Raw genomic sequence first — 17,243 nt, 5'->3', positions numbered from 1 at the left:
GTCCAAACACACCAAGACAGTCGTGAAGAGGGCACGACAAAGCCTATTCGCCCTGTTTATTATCTATGCATAGTCACTTTACCTCTACCCACATGTACATATTACCTAAATTACCCCGACTAACCTGTGCCCCCGCACATTGACTCTGTACCGGTACCCCCTGTATATAGCCTCACTACTGTTATTTTACTGCTGCTCTTTAATTATTTTATATTTTTATATTTTTTGCTTATCTATTTTTTACTTAACACTTATTTTTCTTGAAACTGCATTGTTGGTTAAGGGGTTGTAAGTAAGCATTTCAATGTAACCTGTTTTATTCGGCGCATGTGACAAATACAATTTGATACAAAGTGCATGAATTGGACCATTTTGCTGTCCTGCTAAGCATTCAAAATGTAAGAAGTACTTTTGGGTGTCAGGGAAAATTCATGGGGTAAAAAGTACATAATTTTCTTTAGGAATGTAGTGAAGTAAAAGTAAAAGTGGTAAAAAATATAAATAGTAAAGTACAGATACCCCAAAAAACGACGTAAGTAGTACTTGAAAGTATTTTTACTTAAGTACTTTACACCACTGATTATATCAAATCAAATCAAATCAAATCAAATCAAATTTTATTGGTCACATGCGCCGAATACAACAGGTGCAGACATTACAGTGAAATGCTTACTTACAGCCCTTAACCAACAGTGCATTTATTTTAAACAAAAAAGTAAGAATAAAACAACAACAAAAAAGTGTTGAGAAAAAAAGAGCAGAAGTAAAAAATAAAGTGACAGTAGGGAGGCTATATATACAATAGAATAAAGTGACAGTAGGGAGGCTATATATACAGGGGGGTACCGTTGCATAGTCAATGTGCGGGGGCACCGGCTAGTTGAGGTAGTTGAGGTAATATGTACATGTGGGTAGAGTTAAAGTGACTATGCATAAATACTTAACAGAGTAGCAGCAGCGTAAAAAGGATGGGGTGGGGGGGCAGTGCAAATAGTCCGGGTAGCCATGATTAGCTGTTCAGGAGTCTTATGGCTTGGGGGTAGAAGCTGTTGAGAAGTCTTTTGGACCTAGACTTGGCACTCCGGTACCGCTTGCCGTGCGGTAGCAGAGAGAACAGTCTATGACTAGGGTGACTGGAGTCTTTGACAATTTTGAGGGCCTTCCTCTGACACCGCCTGGTATAGAGGTCCTGGATGGCAGGGAGCTTTGCCCCAGTGATGTACTGGGCCGTACGCACTACCCTCTGTAGTGCCTTGCGGTCAGAGGCCAAGCAGTTGCCATACCAGGCGGTGATGCAACCAGTCAGGATGCTCTCGATGGTGCAGCTGTAGAATTTTTTGAGGATCTGAGGACCCATGCCAAATCTTTTTAGTCTCCTGAGGGGGAATAGGCTTTGTCGTGCCCTCTTCACGACTGTCTTGGTGTGTTTGGACCATGATAGTTCGTTGGTGATGTGGACACCAAGGAACTTGAAGCTCTCAACCTGTTCCACTACAGCCCCGTCGATGAGAATGGGGGCGTGCTCAGTCCTCTTTTTTTTCCTGTAGTCCACAATCATCTCCTTTGTCTTGGTCACGTTGAGGGAGAGGTTGTTGTCCTGGCACCACACGGCCAGATCTCTGACCTCCTCCCTATAGGCTGTCTCATCGTTGTCGGTGATCAGGCCTACCACTGTTGTGTCGTCGGCAAACTTAATGATGGTGTTGGAGTCGTGCCTGGCCATGCAGTCATGGGTGAACAGAGAGTACAGGAGGGGACTGAGCACGCACCCCTGAGGGGCCCCCGTGTTGAGGATCAGTGTGGCAGATGTGTTGTTACCTACCCTTACCACCTGGGGGCGGCCCGTCAGGAAGTCCAGGATCCAGTTGCAGAGGGAGGTGTTTATTCCCAGGATCCTTAGCTTAGTGATGAGCTTTGAGGGCACTATGGTGTTGAATGCTGAGCTGTAGTCAATGAATAGCATTCTCTTATATCCAATGTAAAGGCAAGCTTAGAATGGCTTTAGTATATAAATAGACACAGGCAGCAATACACATGAACATGGACATGTAGACCTAGGACACACGTGTTATGCAACTCTCCATTGATCAGGACATAGATATAGAAAATAAAAAATATAGTGCAATATCCTCCCCATGACAACGGTATAGCTGTGTTGTATGCATACGATTAAAATGAATAGTTAGACTAATTCTAATTCTATGATTGTATGCTGATGTTGAAAGTAAATGTGGAGATGCGCTTGTGTGAAACATGACATGGGGTTAAATATACATTAATCAAATCAAATGAATTTATTCAGTGCTTTGCTTTTGCTTCACGTGTTACTGTTGGTTACATCTGCACTGAAATGTGTCAACATAATGCCATTATACACTGAGTGTACAAAACATTAGGACCACTTTCCTAATATTGAGTTGCACCCCCTTTTGCCCTCAGAACAGCCTCAATTCGTCAGGGCATGGACTCTACAAGGTGTAGAAAGCATTCGACAGGGATGCTGGCCCATGTTGACTTCAATGCTTCCCACATTTGTGTCAAGTTAGCTGGATGTCCTTTGAGTGGTGGACCATTCCTGATACACACGAGAAACTGTTGAGCATGAAAAACCCAGCAGCGTTGCAGTTCTCACACTCAAACCGGTGCGCCTGGCACCTACTACCATACCCTGTTCAAAGGCACTTAAATATTTTGTCTTGCCCATTCACCCTCTGAATGGCACACATACACAATCCATGTCTCAATTGTCTCAAGGCTTAGAAATCCTTCTTTAACCTGCCTCCTCCCCTTCATCTATACTGATTGAAGTGGATTTAACAGGTGACATCAATAAGGCATCATACAACTTTCACCTGGATTCACCTGGTCAGTCTATGTCATGGAAAGAGCAGGTGTTCCTAATGTTTTGTACACTCAGTGTATAATGACAAATTATAATTGTGTAAACAACCTTTCATGTAATTAATATTCTATATATACTGCCACTGTGACATGGCATGCATCCAAATCCTGTAAACAAGCTGGAAATAGTCACAGGTCAAATCAAATCAAATCAAATCAAATTGTATTTGTCACATACACGTGTTTAGCAGATGTTATTGCGGGTGTAGCGAAATGCTTGTGCTTCTAGCTCCGACAGTGCAGTGATATCTAACAAGTAATATCTAACAATTTCACAACAAATACCCAATACACACAAATCTAAGTAAGGAATGGAATTTACGAATATATACATATATGGACAATCAATGACAGAGTGGCATGGACTAAGATACAGTAGAATATTATAAAATACAGTATATACATATGAGATGAGTAATGCAAGATATGTAAACATTATTAAAGTGACTAGTGTTCCATTTCTTAAAGTGGCCAGTGAGTTCAATACGTCGTAGTAGCATTTGGATGCAGATTTGTTACATAAGCTGCATGGCTGTTGTAAAAGTCTTGTGACATGTCATAGTACTCAGTGGCGTTGTTCGGTTCGGGTCGGGTCGCAGAGGCTTTTTCAAGGACCCCCATACCTCCCCTCCCCCCTCTCTTTCCGTCCGTCCTCTGCACTCAGATGAGAAAAAGGCAGAGTTCTCACTCTCCGGGTTCCAGTGGGTCACCCCCTCATCCCCCTCTTTCCCCTCTTCCCGAGCTAAGCCAACCCCCATCCCCCAGTCTTTCATGTGGCCTGGTGCATTGTGGAATGCAGGGCACCGAAGGGAAGGCATGGGCAATCAGTAATGACCGCCCCTCCAGCCCCAACCTCTGAATATGTGAACATGTGATCAGAACTCAGAGACAAATAGGCAGTGCAGGGTTTCGTGCTTGCCGCCTGCATTAACCACCGCATGTTCTTGTTAACTTGTGTGTGTGTAGCATGCATCCATGTGTATGTCAGTGGGTGCGGGGCTGTGTGCATGGTGTGTTTGTACACTGCAGTGTGTCGAGGCCGAGGGAGTTGAAATGTTCTATATTTACTCCCTGCTAGTTAGAAAAAGAGGCCATTCACACAGTGCTAGAATAATTAACACACAGACATATGTATGTGCACGCAAATGTACAGTGCCTTCAGAGAGTTTTCACATGCCTTGACTTTTGTCACACTACCCCATATTTTTTATTTTTTAGAAATGAATAGAAAATGAAAAGTTGAAATGTCTCTTTGTTATGGATTGCCTAAATAAGTTCAGTAGTAAAAATGTGCTTAACAAGTCACATAATAATTTGCATGGACTCACTGCAATAATAGTGTTTAACATGATATTTGAATGACTACCTCATCGCTGTACCCCACACAATTATCTGCAAGCTCCCTCAGTCGAGCAGTGAATTTAAAACACAGATTCAACCACAAAGACCAGGGAGGTTTTCCAATGCCTCGCAAAGAAGGGCACCTATTGGTAACACATGTCACCCCGCTCCTCCGCACACTCCACTGGCTTCCAGTCGAAGCACGCATCCACAACAAGACCATGGTGCTTACCTAGGAACAGCAAGAGGAACTGCCCCTCCCTACCTTCAGGCTATGCTCAAACCCTATACCCCAACCCAAGCACGCCGTTCTGCCACCTCGGGTCTCTTGGCCCACCCACCCCTACGGGAGAGCAGCTTCCGCTTAGCCCAGTCCAAGTGCTTCTCTGTCCTGGCACCCCAATGGTGGAACCAGCTTCCCCCTGAAGCTAGGACAGCAGAATCCATGCCCATCTTCCGAAAACATCTGAAACCCTACCTCTTCAAAGAGTATCTTAAATAATCCTCCTCCTCCTCACCCCCCCTTCTAGCTCTGACTCTACTGATAGCTACGTTATTGAGGAAAAATGTACTTTCTATGCCTGTGATATGTGGTTGTCCCACCAAGCTATCTTAAGATGAATGCATTAACTGTAAGTCGCTCTCGATAAGAGCTTCTGCTAAATTACTCAAATGTAAACGTAATCTCTTCTTCTAGTAATAGTAGTCAAAATAATGGTCAACTGGGCATTTTTATACATGACCCTAAGCATGATGGGATGTTTGAATTGCTTATTTAACTCAAGAACCACACCTGTGTGGAAGCACTTGCTTTCTATATACTTGTTGTATCCCTCATTTACTCAAGTGTTTCCTTTATTTTGGCAGTTACCACTGCGTGCTGACACACACATTCTCTTGTTCTATGTCCCTCTCTTTCTCTGGCTCTGTTGTACTAAACACAGCAATACAGAAGCACAGACATGCGCACTCACAGAGAGAGCCTGGTTGGTTTTAGCGGGGGTGGTTTGATTAGGGCAGCGATCCAAAGTAAACGTTAACCTTGGCCTCCGCTTCCCCAGTTCTTACTCAATCATGTGTCCCATCTGGGTGTGTCAGTTTCCCCCATTACCAATACACACAGCAATGGCTCTTGTATATCACATTTCTAAAAGGGGTCTGTGTCATTATGGTCCCACCCCCCATTGGCTTTAATGCTTTTCACTAATGCTATCCAAATATAGCACCATTTCATGATTCAGGGTCCTGCACTTGTTATCCTGCATGACGTTACAATGGAGAACCTCAGTGGTGACGCAAACATAGGAGTCAGCTCCGTTGTCCAGCGTCTCAATCGAAAGGTGTAAACTGCAGTCGGGTTTTTGAATGGAACAGGTTTATCAATGAGTGCAGTACTCCAAATAAAATTAGACTGAAAAAAGCCCTTCATGTTGAACTAAATGCCTTATTTGGTAACATTTCATTCAGTGGCTGGATGTCGGCCTGCTTGTTTACTAATTATGTTTTTATGTCATTGTTTTGTTTTTGTGTCTGTCTAATGTCTATCATCCACATCAGTGTATCAAGTGGCTTTTTTAATGCTATGGCCAGATGCCAGTGTCACATTTAGGGAAGGGATTGGCACTGCAAACTGAAGGGATGCAAAGAGCCTTAGAACATCCCTGTAATCCACTTGTAAATAGCATGATGGGACAAATAGAAATTCGTCAAACATTTGATAAATATTGTCAGTGTTTTGAAATGGGTTCCTACAGTTTTGCCGCAAGCAAGCCTCTCTGTCGGACAAATCCCAAACAACATAGCTGGATCGGGTTTTGAGCTCTCCTCCACAGAAAGAGTCACTAAACACAATGCGATGTGATGCCTCCATGACACCCTCCCCCATGATGATCGCTTCCATTATGGCTTCTGGGTCATGAGCCCAGAGATGGGATGGGGAAGGGTGTCTGGATGCCCATAGTTGGAGCTCCATTCTCAGTCCCAGGTACCTCAACAGTATAGATCCACATTTTTCCCTCCCTGCTCACCCCACATGTTTTTTTGATGTTTTTATTGCTTGTTGGCTGGTGGTTCTCTAGGTCCATTATGCTAAGTTAGGCGTATTTGGCAAAACCGAGCTGTTTAATTCAACTTAGCCCAGTGTAGAAATGCCCTCATGGATTTCTGGAGCACTTTTATGCCATATATATGAGATGGCTATGGCCATGTACATTTTTAATTATGTACACCCATGCCCAATGAACCCTGATAACCATAGATGGTCTTTGTCCTCCTCCGGACATTTAGCCAGGCAGGCGGAGTGGTGATGGCCCACTTTTTGGATGAGGAATGTTGAAAAAAAAGTTGTGTTGTGTGAACATTTGGATTTCCCTATTTAGTGACATGTTGTTTTAATGTCATATGTTGAACAATGTTGAACATCCTTTTACTGTTTGTCTATAATGCTGAACTGTTATGGTCTACTGAGTTCCTCCAAGCTCTCTCTCTCTCTCCAAGACAAAGAGTCATAAAAGTGGCTCTTCAAACCTAGGTGTGATACCATGTGACCTCACAGGACTACAAGCGGTACCAAGCGATACCATGTGACCTCTCAAGCTGGACCTCTCTCAAGGAGGGAGAAGAACCTGTTCAGTAGGCCGACCACAGGGCCTGGACCTTCACCTTTAATGGCAAGAACTGGTGAACTGTTAAATTAGGGAAAGTACCTTTTAGAGATTAGTACCTGTAATACAGTAAAGCATTTGGGATGGAAGAGCCCATGCACTAAACAATCTCAGAAGGAGACTTAGTCTTTAAAGAGCTAGTGCAGCCTGAATGGTACATTTAAACTAATCTTCTTCAAGGAAAGAAGGAGAAGACAATTAGAGCAAAACTCTGCAACTCAAGCAAGGAGCCAACAGAGAAGAGCAACAAGCATAAGGACACCAACTCCGGACCAAAGGAGCAACCTGAAGGAGGAACCACCCAACTCAACCAGAAAGGACACACAGCCATCTTCTTCCTTTGTTTTCCTCCACGAGGCCTGAACCATCAAGAAAACACAACAGACTTTGATCATAGACTGAGTACAACATCCTTTATCGTTCAGGATCTCGAGGTCTTTACTTCTTGCCTTTCATTCTATTTCCTACCGTTTCATGATGCTTCTCATTATGTTTGTAAATATTTTGATTAGTGTTATTAAATGTTGATTGTATAAAGAACTTGTGCTGTTCTTGTTATTCTGGGAAAGAATTCCAATTGATTCTCAAAGAATTCATACCTTCAGATTAATAAATGTATTACTATTATTCTAATTGTAGTGTTATTATAGAGTTATTACTAAAATAAATCATAAGTCAGGTCTTCTTAGAAGGCCATTTTGTCCAATAACTGGACTGGTGCCCGTTAATAATTTCATAGTAATAAGTGTACACACTACCTTACACCTGGTTAAGACTTTACATTAAGTTGCTCTTATTGTTGTGTAGTAACTCTGTAATTACAGTACATGGTAATGTTGTGATTGCATAGTAATGGATTAGTTGAGCGAGTTCAGGGGAAAAACAAAGAATAACAACTATCAAAAATAAAGGCTGTCCTTTTGATGGATCGTACTCTGGCCAAAGTGAGAAGCCCAGCACCGCTAACGAGAGACCAATGTCAAATATATAGAGTTGATGTATAATTTATGAGTTCATCAGTGAAAACAAAGCCCAGGCAACACAGTAGGGCTTCAGTAATCAGTTTGGAGTTGTATGTGATGGAGCAGCACCACAAAGCGCAGTGACCTACTACAATGGCATCAATAACAACAAAGCTTACTGCAGCAGACCGGCTGACAAAACGCCTCTCAAGCCAAAGGACATCACACTAAGTGAAAAAATTGCTTTTCTTTAGAAAACAAGGACATTTCTAAGTGACCCCAAACTTTTGAACAGTAGTGTATGGTTACCTATTACGGAAGGTAATGATTTCTACTTTCTGCAAGCACGTTCGTATCGTTGATGTGACGGTGGACAATGGATGCTCGTTTGAGTTGGTACAGTAACACAACAAGATCTAGGGCATGGACATTTTCAACTCACACACATTCACAGTCCATATGATATGTCTGATGTCCATAAGATGATATGATATGTCAAACCCGTGATACAAAGAATGGTGTGGGAATTAGGTCAGGGTCTCCACTTAACGGCCTCCACCAAAGCTCCGTGTGAGAGGTCCAAGCCCTGTCAAACACCCATACAAAGGTCCGTATGTCATCAGGTGTCGGCCCCACCCCTCCAATCATCTCCTACTCTTTTTTTCTGGTGACCCTTCACAGAAAACAAAAGGGCTGACCCAGACCCCATTCACACAATCATGTCAAGACATCGCCTTAGGAGTCAAGGGTTGTCTCGGGTCACAGCACAGTGTTGTGATAGAGGTCAGAGATGAATACGGCCAACCGCTGGTCCCATTCCCATGACATCATCAGGGTTCCAAACTTTTCTTCAATTCGCCCATCATCTCTTCTCCGTTTGTTGGGTTCGGTTAATGAATCAATGAGAGACTGACTCAATGGATTGATTGAATAGACAACTCACCGAAGTTGAAAAGCCATGGTTTTTGTTTGGAACTAATACAGTGCTGTATCGTTTCTGTGGAGATTGTTGGGTTAGAATATGGCATTGTATTGCAGTACATTGCATTGTATAAGTGATTATAGTGTTAAGCTTAGCAGTAAACGTAATTTATTTTCACCAAAGAAAACAAGTGAAAAACAGTACAGATAAAAGGCCAAAACGGTGTGCAGGTGGAAGCCCAAATGGGCATATATAGAAACCACACCCCAAAAAAACAATATACAAATATAAAAAAAGTTGGTTAAATCTGTTAAACAAGCACATTAATTAAAAGGTTTACATGATATACACAGTACACAAGATAAAAACATGTGTGATTATGTGAGGTGTTGCAATGGGGAGGGTGAAGGTTATCGCTGTGTCTTGTGTTGTATGCATGGATTTGGGAATTAACTTGGAAGAATCCATTGAAGGGTTTAGGTAGGCTTTCTGGGAGATATGTGTATTTGTAGATGAAGGTGCATAATAGGAGTATATTAATATTGTAGATAGACAATATCCTGAGTTTCTTTAACAGAGGGGCAGACGGAGCCAAGTAGTTAGAAGAGGTGGCTAATCTTGTAAATGTATTTTGTGTGATGATATATATAGGAGGGTGGCACCTTAATTGGGGAGGACGGGCTCATGGTAATAATGTCTGTGTTTGATGCCATTCCATTTGCTCTGTTCCGGCCATTATTATTAGCCATTCTCCCCTCAGCAGCCTCCTGTGATATATATATATATATATATATATATATTATCAGTGGAGGCTGCTGAGGGGAGAACGGCTCATAATAATGGCTGGAACAAAGCAAATGGAATGGCATCAAACACATGGAAACCATATGTTTGATGTATTTGATACCATTCCACTTATTCTGCTCCAGCCATTACCATGAGCCTGTCCTCCCCAATTAAGGTGCCACCAATCTCATGTGATATATATATATATAACACTATATTTACAAAAGTATGTGGACACCCCTTCAAATGATTGGATTCGGCTATTGAAGCCTCACCCGTTGCTGACAGGTGTATAAAATCGAGCACACCGCCATGCAATCTCCATAGACAAACATTGGCAATAGAATGGCCTTACTGAAGAGCTTAGTGACTTTCAACATGGCACCGTCATAGGAGCCCACCTTTCCAATAAGTCAGTTTGTCAAATTTCTGCCCTGCTAGAGCTGCCCCGATCAACTGTAAGTGCTGTTATTGTGAAGTGGAAACGTCTAGGAGCAACAACGGCTCAGCCGTAAAGTGGTAGGCCACACAAGCTCACAGAACGGGACCACTGAGTGCTGAAAAATCATCTCTCCTCTGTTGCAACACTAACTACCGAGTTCCAAACTGCCTCTGGAAGCAACGTCAGCACAAGAACTGTTCGTCGGGAGCTTCATGAAATGGGTTTTCATGGCCGAGCAGCAGCACACAAACCTAAGATCACCATGCGCAATGCCAAGCGTCGGCTGGAGTGGTGTAAAGCTCGCCACCATTGGACTCTGGAGCAGTGGAAACACGTTCTCTGGAGTGATGAATCACGCTTTACCATCTGGCAGTCAGACGGACTAATCTGGGTTTGGCGGATGCCAGGAGAATGCTACCTGCCCCAATGCATAGTGCCAACTGTAAAATTTGGTGGAGGAGGTATAATGGTCTGGGGATGTTTTTCATGGTTCGGGCTAGGCCCTTTTGTTCCAGTGATGGGAAATCTTAACGCTACAGCATACAATGACATTCTAGACAATTATGTGCTTCCAACTTTGTGGCAACAGTTTGGGGAAGGCCCTTTCCTGTTTCAGCATGACAATGCCCCCGTGCACAAAGCGAGGTCCATACAGAAAGGGTTTGTCGAGATCGGTGTGGAAGAACTTGACTGACCTGCACAGAGTCCTGACCTCAACCCTGTCGAACACCTTTGGGATGAATTGGAACGCCGACTGCGAGCCAGGCCTAATCGCCCAACATCAGTGCCCGACCTCACTAATGCTCTTGTGGCTGAATGGAAGCAAGTCCCCGCACCAATTTTCGCCTGGTCTACAGTTGGAACAATGGCATACATAACAGTATTGTCTGCATACAGATGAATATTACATGTTTTAACAGTTAGGCCATTATTATTTATATAAATAGCAAAGAGAACACGTCCCAATATTGACCCCTTTGGTACACCTTTCATAATATCCAGGAACCTAGACTTAACACCATCAGAAATCACACATTGTGTCCTGTCTGACAGATCATTATCAAACCACTTGCAAGAAGCCTGATCCAGGCCTATTTCAGTCAACATTTGAACGAGAGTGTGGTGGTCAACAGTGTCAAAGGCATTGGGAAGGTATATAATAAACAAGGCAGCACAATGATTTTTATGATCTAAGTAATTTAACATATAATCTAAAACAAGTGTAGCAGCTGAAACGGTGCCATGTTGGTGCACATTAAGAAACCGTATTGGTGCACATTAAGAATAGAGTGAGAAGTTAAAAAAAGTTATTAGCTGACAGTTGGCCAGGGATTCTAAAACGTTGGAAAGGCAAGATAATTTGGAGATTTTACAGTAGTTATCTAAGTCAGAAGGATCTCCTCCTTTATGTAGGGGGAGGACATGTGCCACTTTCCAGATATTAGGTATAACACAAGAAACAATTGTCAAATTAAAGATATAGGTCAACGGTTCTGCAATAAGTGGGACACTTAGTACATCATAGGCATCAAATCGTTGAAATGAAAATAAAGTCTGAGTCTATTATTGCATCATTCTCTACAATCTGTTCCGAGGTGACAAGAGGACTCCCTCTAGTGGAATGAGATGAATTTTCAGAGACTATCCTTGGATGAACCGAGGAAGGGTGGGTAAAGGGAAGTAGAAAGAAGGAGCATGGGAGAGGGAGGAGGGGAGAGGGGGATAGAGCTCAGCGAGCAGAGAAAGAGAAGTGCAAATATAGTGACGCCAGAAGGAATTGTCACCTCATTTCACTCTGATGCAGCATTAATGCGTCTCTCTCTCTCGCTCTGCTTCTCCAGCAATGCTGTTTTCTCTTAATTCTTCCATAGAAAGTAGGCTACAATAAATGAGGTGTTTGTTGAATATCATTGCGTGTCGAAGATGTCTCAATTTGCATTTCATTTAATTTCACTCTACGCTGTTGGACGACAGAATTTTCCAAAGACTATTGCTGTGTGTTGCTACTGAAAGACTACATTTACAACAGACCAGTGATTTAATATTTTTGTAACACCATACACTATGAGTCTTAAGGTGAAACACCACAAAAATATAGGTGAAAAATAGGTGAGAACTCTCAAAGCATACTGTCTTGTGAAACAGTCTGTTTAGAATGCTGAGTACGATGACCTCCCATTCTTTTTTTCGACCATGAATGTGCTGATGTGTTGGTTCCCAAGCCATTATGATGTAACCAGGTTAGACAAAGATAAAAGGTCTGGATTTGGATAGTAATTTTTAAGATGCTATTTGATTAAATTTTTATGAGCTGGTATCCTGTCGTGCATACAGTGTGGTTAGTGTACTAAACATAAAGCATTCTGACATTCACAGCAGTGCTTTGTAAACATTATTACAGGACTAACGCCTGACGCTCTCCCTCTCTCTCACTCCCTCTCTCTCTCTCCGTCTCTCTCTCTCTCACTCTCTCTGCAGTAGCCCTGAAGAACTGTACTTGCAAGAGAGAGCTGGCCAATGGTGATAGCGATGACAACGGCAAAGCCACGGGATTGGCGGACAGTTGGCTGCCTGAAGGCGAACTCTTGCTGCAGGTCAGCGCTAAGGGCTTGTCATGGCCTAACTTCAGCTGACTGCACTGCCAGCTGAATCGCTGTGTGTGTGTGTGTGTGTGTGTGTGTGTGTGTGTGTGTGTGTGTGTGTGTGTGTGTGTGAGTGTGTCTGAAACGCTTTCATGTTTTTTCTTATAGCAGAAAATCAGTTTGGGCAGGGAGATAGAGACAGGGGCTCAGGGATAGCTTATCAGTCAATATGTCTGCTCCTGTCTCTGTCTGTCTGAGGTTCCCATATGAAATGTGTGAGTGCAACTTGGAGTCAGCTGAGTCGCCTAACCTTGTGGCTAAACATGTCCCTTTGGATATTTTTGCAAGATAGGCACCAAAGCACTCAAGACAATATCTCCTTTTCAAGAATAATAAACATCAAAATGTGGAATCTTCTAAAAAATAAGAAAAGATCTGACTGTCTCCTCTTTTGGGAACTACAAGGCTTAATATCCAGTGATGGAATGTTGGATAAACCTCATAACTCATTAGCCAGCACTTTGTCTTTAATACAACATGTAACAGGGCAGGTAGCCTAGGCAGTTAGAGTGTTGGGCCAGTAACCGAAAGGTCGCTGGCTCGAATCCCCGAGCCTACTAGGTGAAAATCTGTCGATGTGCCCTTGAGCAAGGCATTTAACCCTAGTCGCTCTGGATAAGAGTGTCTGCTAAATGACGGAGATGTACCTCTGCTTATTAATTCCCAAGGCTCCAGAATACACCATTACACTCTAATACGCTACACCCCAATTTGTAATTCTAGTATTCATTGTCATTTTATCTAGTTTACTATTCCATCTCTAGGGAGCTATTTTAATTTTGTTTCTCTGTATGTGTTATTGAGTGGAGAGTGGCTGCCAAATCTCTTTTGGATACACCAGAGTCATTGATTTTCCAGTCCAGTTCCCCTCTATGTGCAGCACAGTGGAATTCCAGAGCATAGCCCTATGAACGAAGTTTCATTATTATGATAAACCTACATCTCTCCAATGTGTTAGCAATGAAGCATGAAAGCTCATTCTGGGGAGGAGGAATTAGTGAGGATGGAATCTTTTATTCAAATTGAGATAACAGCCATGGGACATTTTAAAAGACTGGAAAACAGGGAGAAAAGGCGAGGTTAGGGGAAGAAGTGGAGAAGGGCAGAGGTGAAGAGGGCTATTTCTGACCAAGTCTGATTTTCTCTCTCCTCATTTTCTTCTCTGTAGTTCAATGTCAGACACTTGGTAGTGAATTATAGAGGAGCTGTGAGGTCATTCATTATTTACAGCAGGAGAGGGGGAGGAAAAGAGAGGCAAAGCAGATTAATTTAGTTTTCACCCTTCACTGTCATTGTTGAAAATAGACAGACTGAGGACAGCCTGTTTTCAACCTCTTATACTCAAAGCAGTCCCACAGAAGCCTAACACTACCGTCATGAGGGAAAGTAGTTCTGCAGAATGCCGACAGATATTGTAAGTGTTGATACGGTACAAGCATGCACAAATGGAGTCCCATTGGAGATGTGATCTCTGTTCTGCTCAACCAGGAGGTCTACAATCTAGCTTGCACACATTGTGGTTCTCTGGCAAAGAGTCAATACAGGACTAAGATTGAATCGTACTACACCGGCTCTGACGCTCGTCAGATGTGGCAGGGCTTGAAAACTATTACAGACTACAAAGGGAAGCACAGCCGCGAGCTGCCCAGTGACACAAGACTTCCAGACGAGCTAAACCACTTCTATGCTCGCTTCGAGGCAAGCAACACTGAAGCAAGCATGAGCGCACCAGCTGTTCTGGATGACTATGTAATCACGCTCTCCGTAGCTGATGTGAGTAAGACTTTTAAGCAGGTCAACATTCACAAGGCCGCAGGGCCAGACGGATTACCAGGACGTGTACTCTAAGCTTGTGCTGACCAACTGGCAAGTGTCTTCACTGACATTTTCAACATGTCCCTGACTGAGTCTGTAATACCAACATGTTTCAAGCAGACCACCATAGTCCCCGTGCCCAAGGACACTAAGATAACCTGCCTAATGCTGAATGCTATTCATTGACTACAGCTCAGCATTCAACACCATAGTGCCCTCTAAGCTCATCACTAAGCTAAGGATCCTGGGACTAAACACCTCCCTCTGCAACTGGATCCTGGACTTCCTGACGGGCCGCCCCCAGGTGGTAAGGGTAGGTAACAACACATCTGCCACACTGATCCTCAACACGGGGGCCCCTCAGTGGTGCGTGCTCAGTCTCCTCCTGTACTCTCTGTTCACCCATGACTGCATGGCCAGGCACGACTCCAACACCATCATTAAGTTTGCAGACGACACAACAATGGTAGGCCTGATCACCGACATGGATGAGACAGCCTATAGGGAGGAGGTCAGAGACCTGGCCGTGTGGTGCCAGGACAACAACCTCTCCCTCAACATGACCAAGACAAAGGAGATGATTGTGGACTACAGGAAAAAAAAGAGGACTGAGCACGCCCCCATTCTCATCGACGGGGCTGTAGTGGAACAGGTTGAGAGCTTCAAGTTCCTTGGTGTCCACATCACCAACGAACTATTATGGTCCAAACACACCAAGACAGTCGTGAAGAGGGCACGACAAAGCCTATTCCCCCTCAGGAGACTGAAAAGATTTGGCATGGGTCCTCAGATCCTCAGAAAATTCTACAGCTGCACCATCGAGAGCATCCTGACTGGTTGCATCACCGCCTGGTATGGCAACTGCTTGGCCTCCGACCGCAAGGCACTACAGAGGGTAGTGCGTACGGCCCAGTACATCACTGGGGCCAAGCTTCCTGCCATCCAGGACCTCTATACCAGGCGGTGTCAGAGGAAGGCCCTCAAAATTGTCAAAGACTCCAGCCACCCTAGTCATAGACTGTTCTCCCTGCTACCGCACGGCAAGCGGTACCGGAGTGCCAAGTCTAGGTCCAAAAGACTTCTCAACAGCTTTTACCCCCAAGCCATAAGACTCCTGAACAGCTAATCATGGCTACCCAGACTATTTGCACTGCCCCCCCACCCCATCCTTTTTACGCTGCTGCTACTCTGTTAATTATTTATGCATAGTCACTTTAACTCTACCCACATGTACATATTACTTCAACTATCTCAACTAGCCGGTGCCCCCGCACATTGACTCTGCACCGGTACCCCCCTGTATATATAGCCTCCCTACTGTTATTTTATTTTACTTCTGCTCTTTTTTTCTCAACACTTTTTTTGTTGTTGTTTTATTTTTACTTTTTTTGTTAAAATAAATGCACTGTTGGTTAAGGGCTGTAAGTAAGCATTTCACTGTAATGTCTGCACCTGTTGTATTCGGCGCATGTGACCAATAAAATGTGATTTGATTTGATTTGATAAATGACTACCGACCCGTAGCACTGACGTCTGTAGCCATGAAGTGCTTTGAAAGGCTGGTCATGGCTCACATCAACACCATTATCCCAGAAACCCTAGACCCACTCCAATTTGCATACCGCCCCAACAGATCCACAGATGATGCAATCTCTATTGCACTCCACACTGCCCTTTCCCACCTGGACAAGAGGAACACCTACGTGAGAATGCTATTCATTGACTACAGCTCAGCATTCAACACCATAGTGCCCTCAAAGCTCATCAATAAGCTAAGGATCCTGGGACTAAACACCTCCCTCTGCAACTGGATCCTGGACTTCCTGACGGGCCGCCCCCAGGTGGTAAGGGTAGGTAACAACACATCTGCCACACTGATCCTCAACACAGGGGCCCCTCAGGGGTGCGTGCTCAGTCCCCTCCTGAACTCCCTGTTCACCCATGACTGCATGGCTAGGCACGACTCCAACACCATCATTAAGTTTGCGGACGACACAACAGTGGTAGGCCTGATCACCGACAACGATGAGACAGCCTATAGGGAGGAGGTCAGAGACCTGGCCGTGTGGTGCCAGGATAACAACCTCTCCCTCAACGTGACCAGGACAAAGGAGATGATTGTGGACTACAGGAAAAAAGGACTGAGCACGCCCCCATTCTCATCGACGGGGCTGTAGTGGAACAGGTTGAGAGCTTCAAGTTCCTTGGTGTTCACATCACCAACGAACTATCATGGTCCAAACACACCAAGACAGTCGTGAAGAGGGCACGACAAAGCCTATTCCCCCTCAGGAGACTGAAAAGATTTGGCATGGATCATCGAGAGCACCATTGAGAGCATCCTGACTGGCTGCATCACCGCCTGGTATGGCAACTGGTTGGCCTCCGACCGCAAGGCACTACAGAGGGTAGTGCGTACGGCCCAGTATATCACTGGGGCCAAGCTTCCTGCCATCCAGGACCTCTATACCAGGCGGTGTCAGAGGAAGGCCCTCAAAAATGTAAAAGACTCCAGCCACCCTAGTCATAGACTGTTCTCTCTGCTACCGCATGGCAAGTGGTACCGGAGTGCCAAGTCTAGGTCCAAAATACTTCTCAACAGCTTCTACCCTCAAGCCATCAGACTCCTGAACAGCTAATCATGGCTACCCAGACTATTTGCACTGCCCCCCACCCCCACCCCATCTTTTTACACTGCTGCTACTCTGTTAATTATTTATGCATAGTCACTTTAACTCTACCCACATGTACATATTACTTCAACTACCT

General features: G+C 44.1%; 1 protein-coding gene across 3 annotated transcripts in view; it reads left to right on the top strand.

Annotated features, from left to right (window-relative positions):
* LOC311144083 (aryl hydrocarbon receptor-like) overlaps window positions 1–17,243 on the top strand; it is a 53,736-nt gene that overhangs the window by 16,990 nt on the left and 19,503 nt on the right. For 2 of the 3 annotated variants that reach the window (XM_084180043.1, XM_084180041.1), the window contains exon 3: window positions 12,496–12,611. In XM_084180043.1, the coding sequence (XP_084036169.1) occupies window positions 12,496–12,611 (116 nt within the window). The remainder of the gene's footprint in view (window positions 1–12,495; window positions 12,612–17,243) is intronic. The other variant, XM_084180042.1, reaches the window with a different exon arrangement.

The sequence above is a fragment of the Coregonus lavaretus genome, assembly GCF_964263955.1.
Source record: "Coregonus lavaretus genome assembly, chromosome: 16".
Taxonomy (NCBI): Eukaryota; Metazoa; Chordata; class Actinopteri; order Salmoniformes; family Salmonidae; genus Coregonus; species Coregonus lavaretus.
The sequence above is the reverse complement of the archived record's forward strand: the minus strand, read 5'-3'. Positions and strand labels throughout refer to the sequence as shown.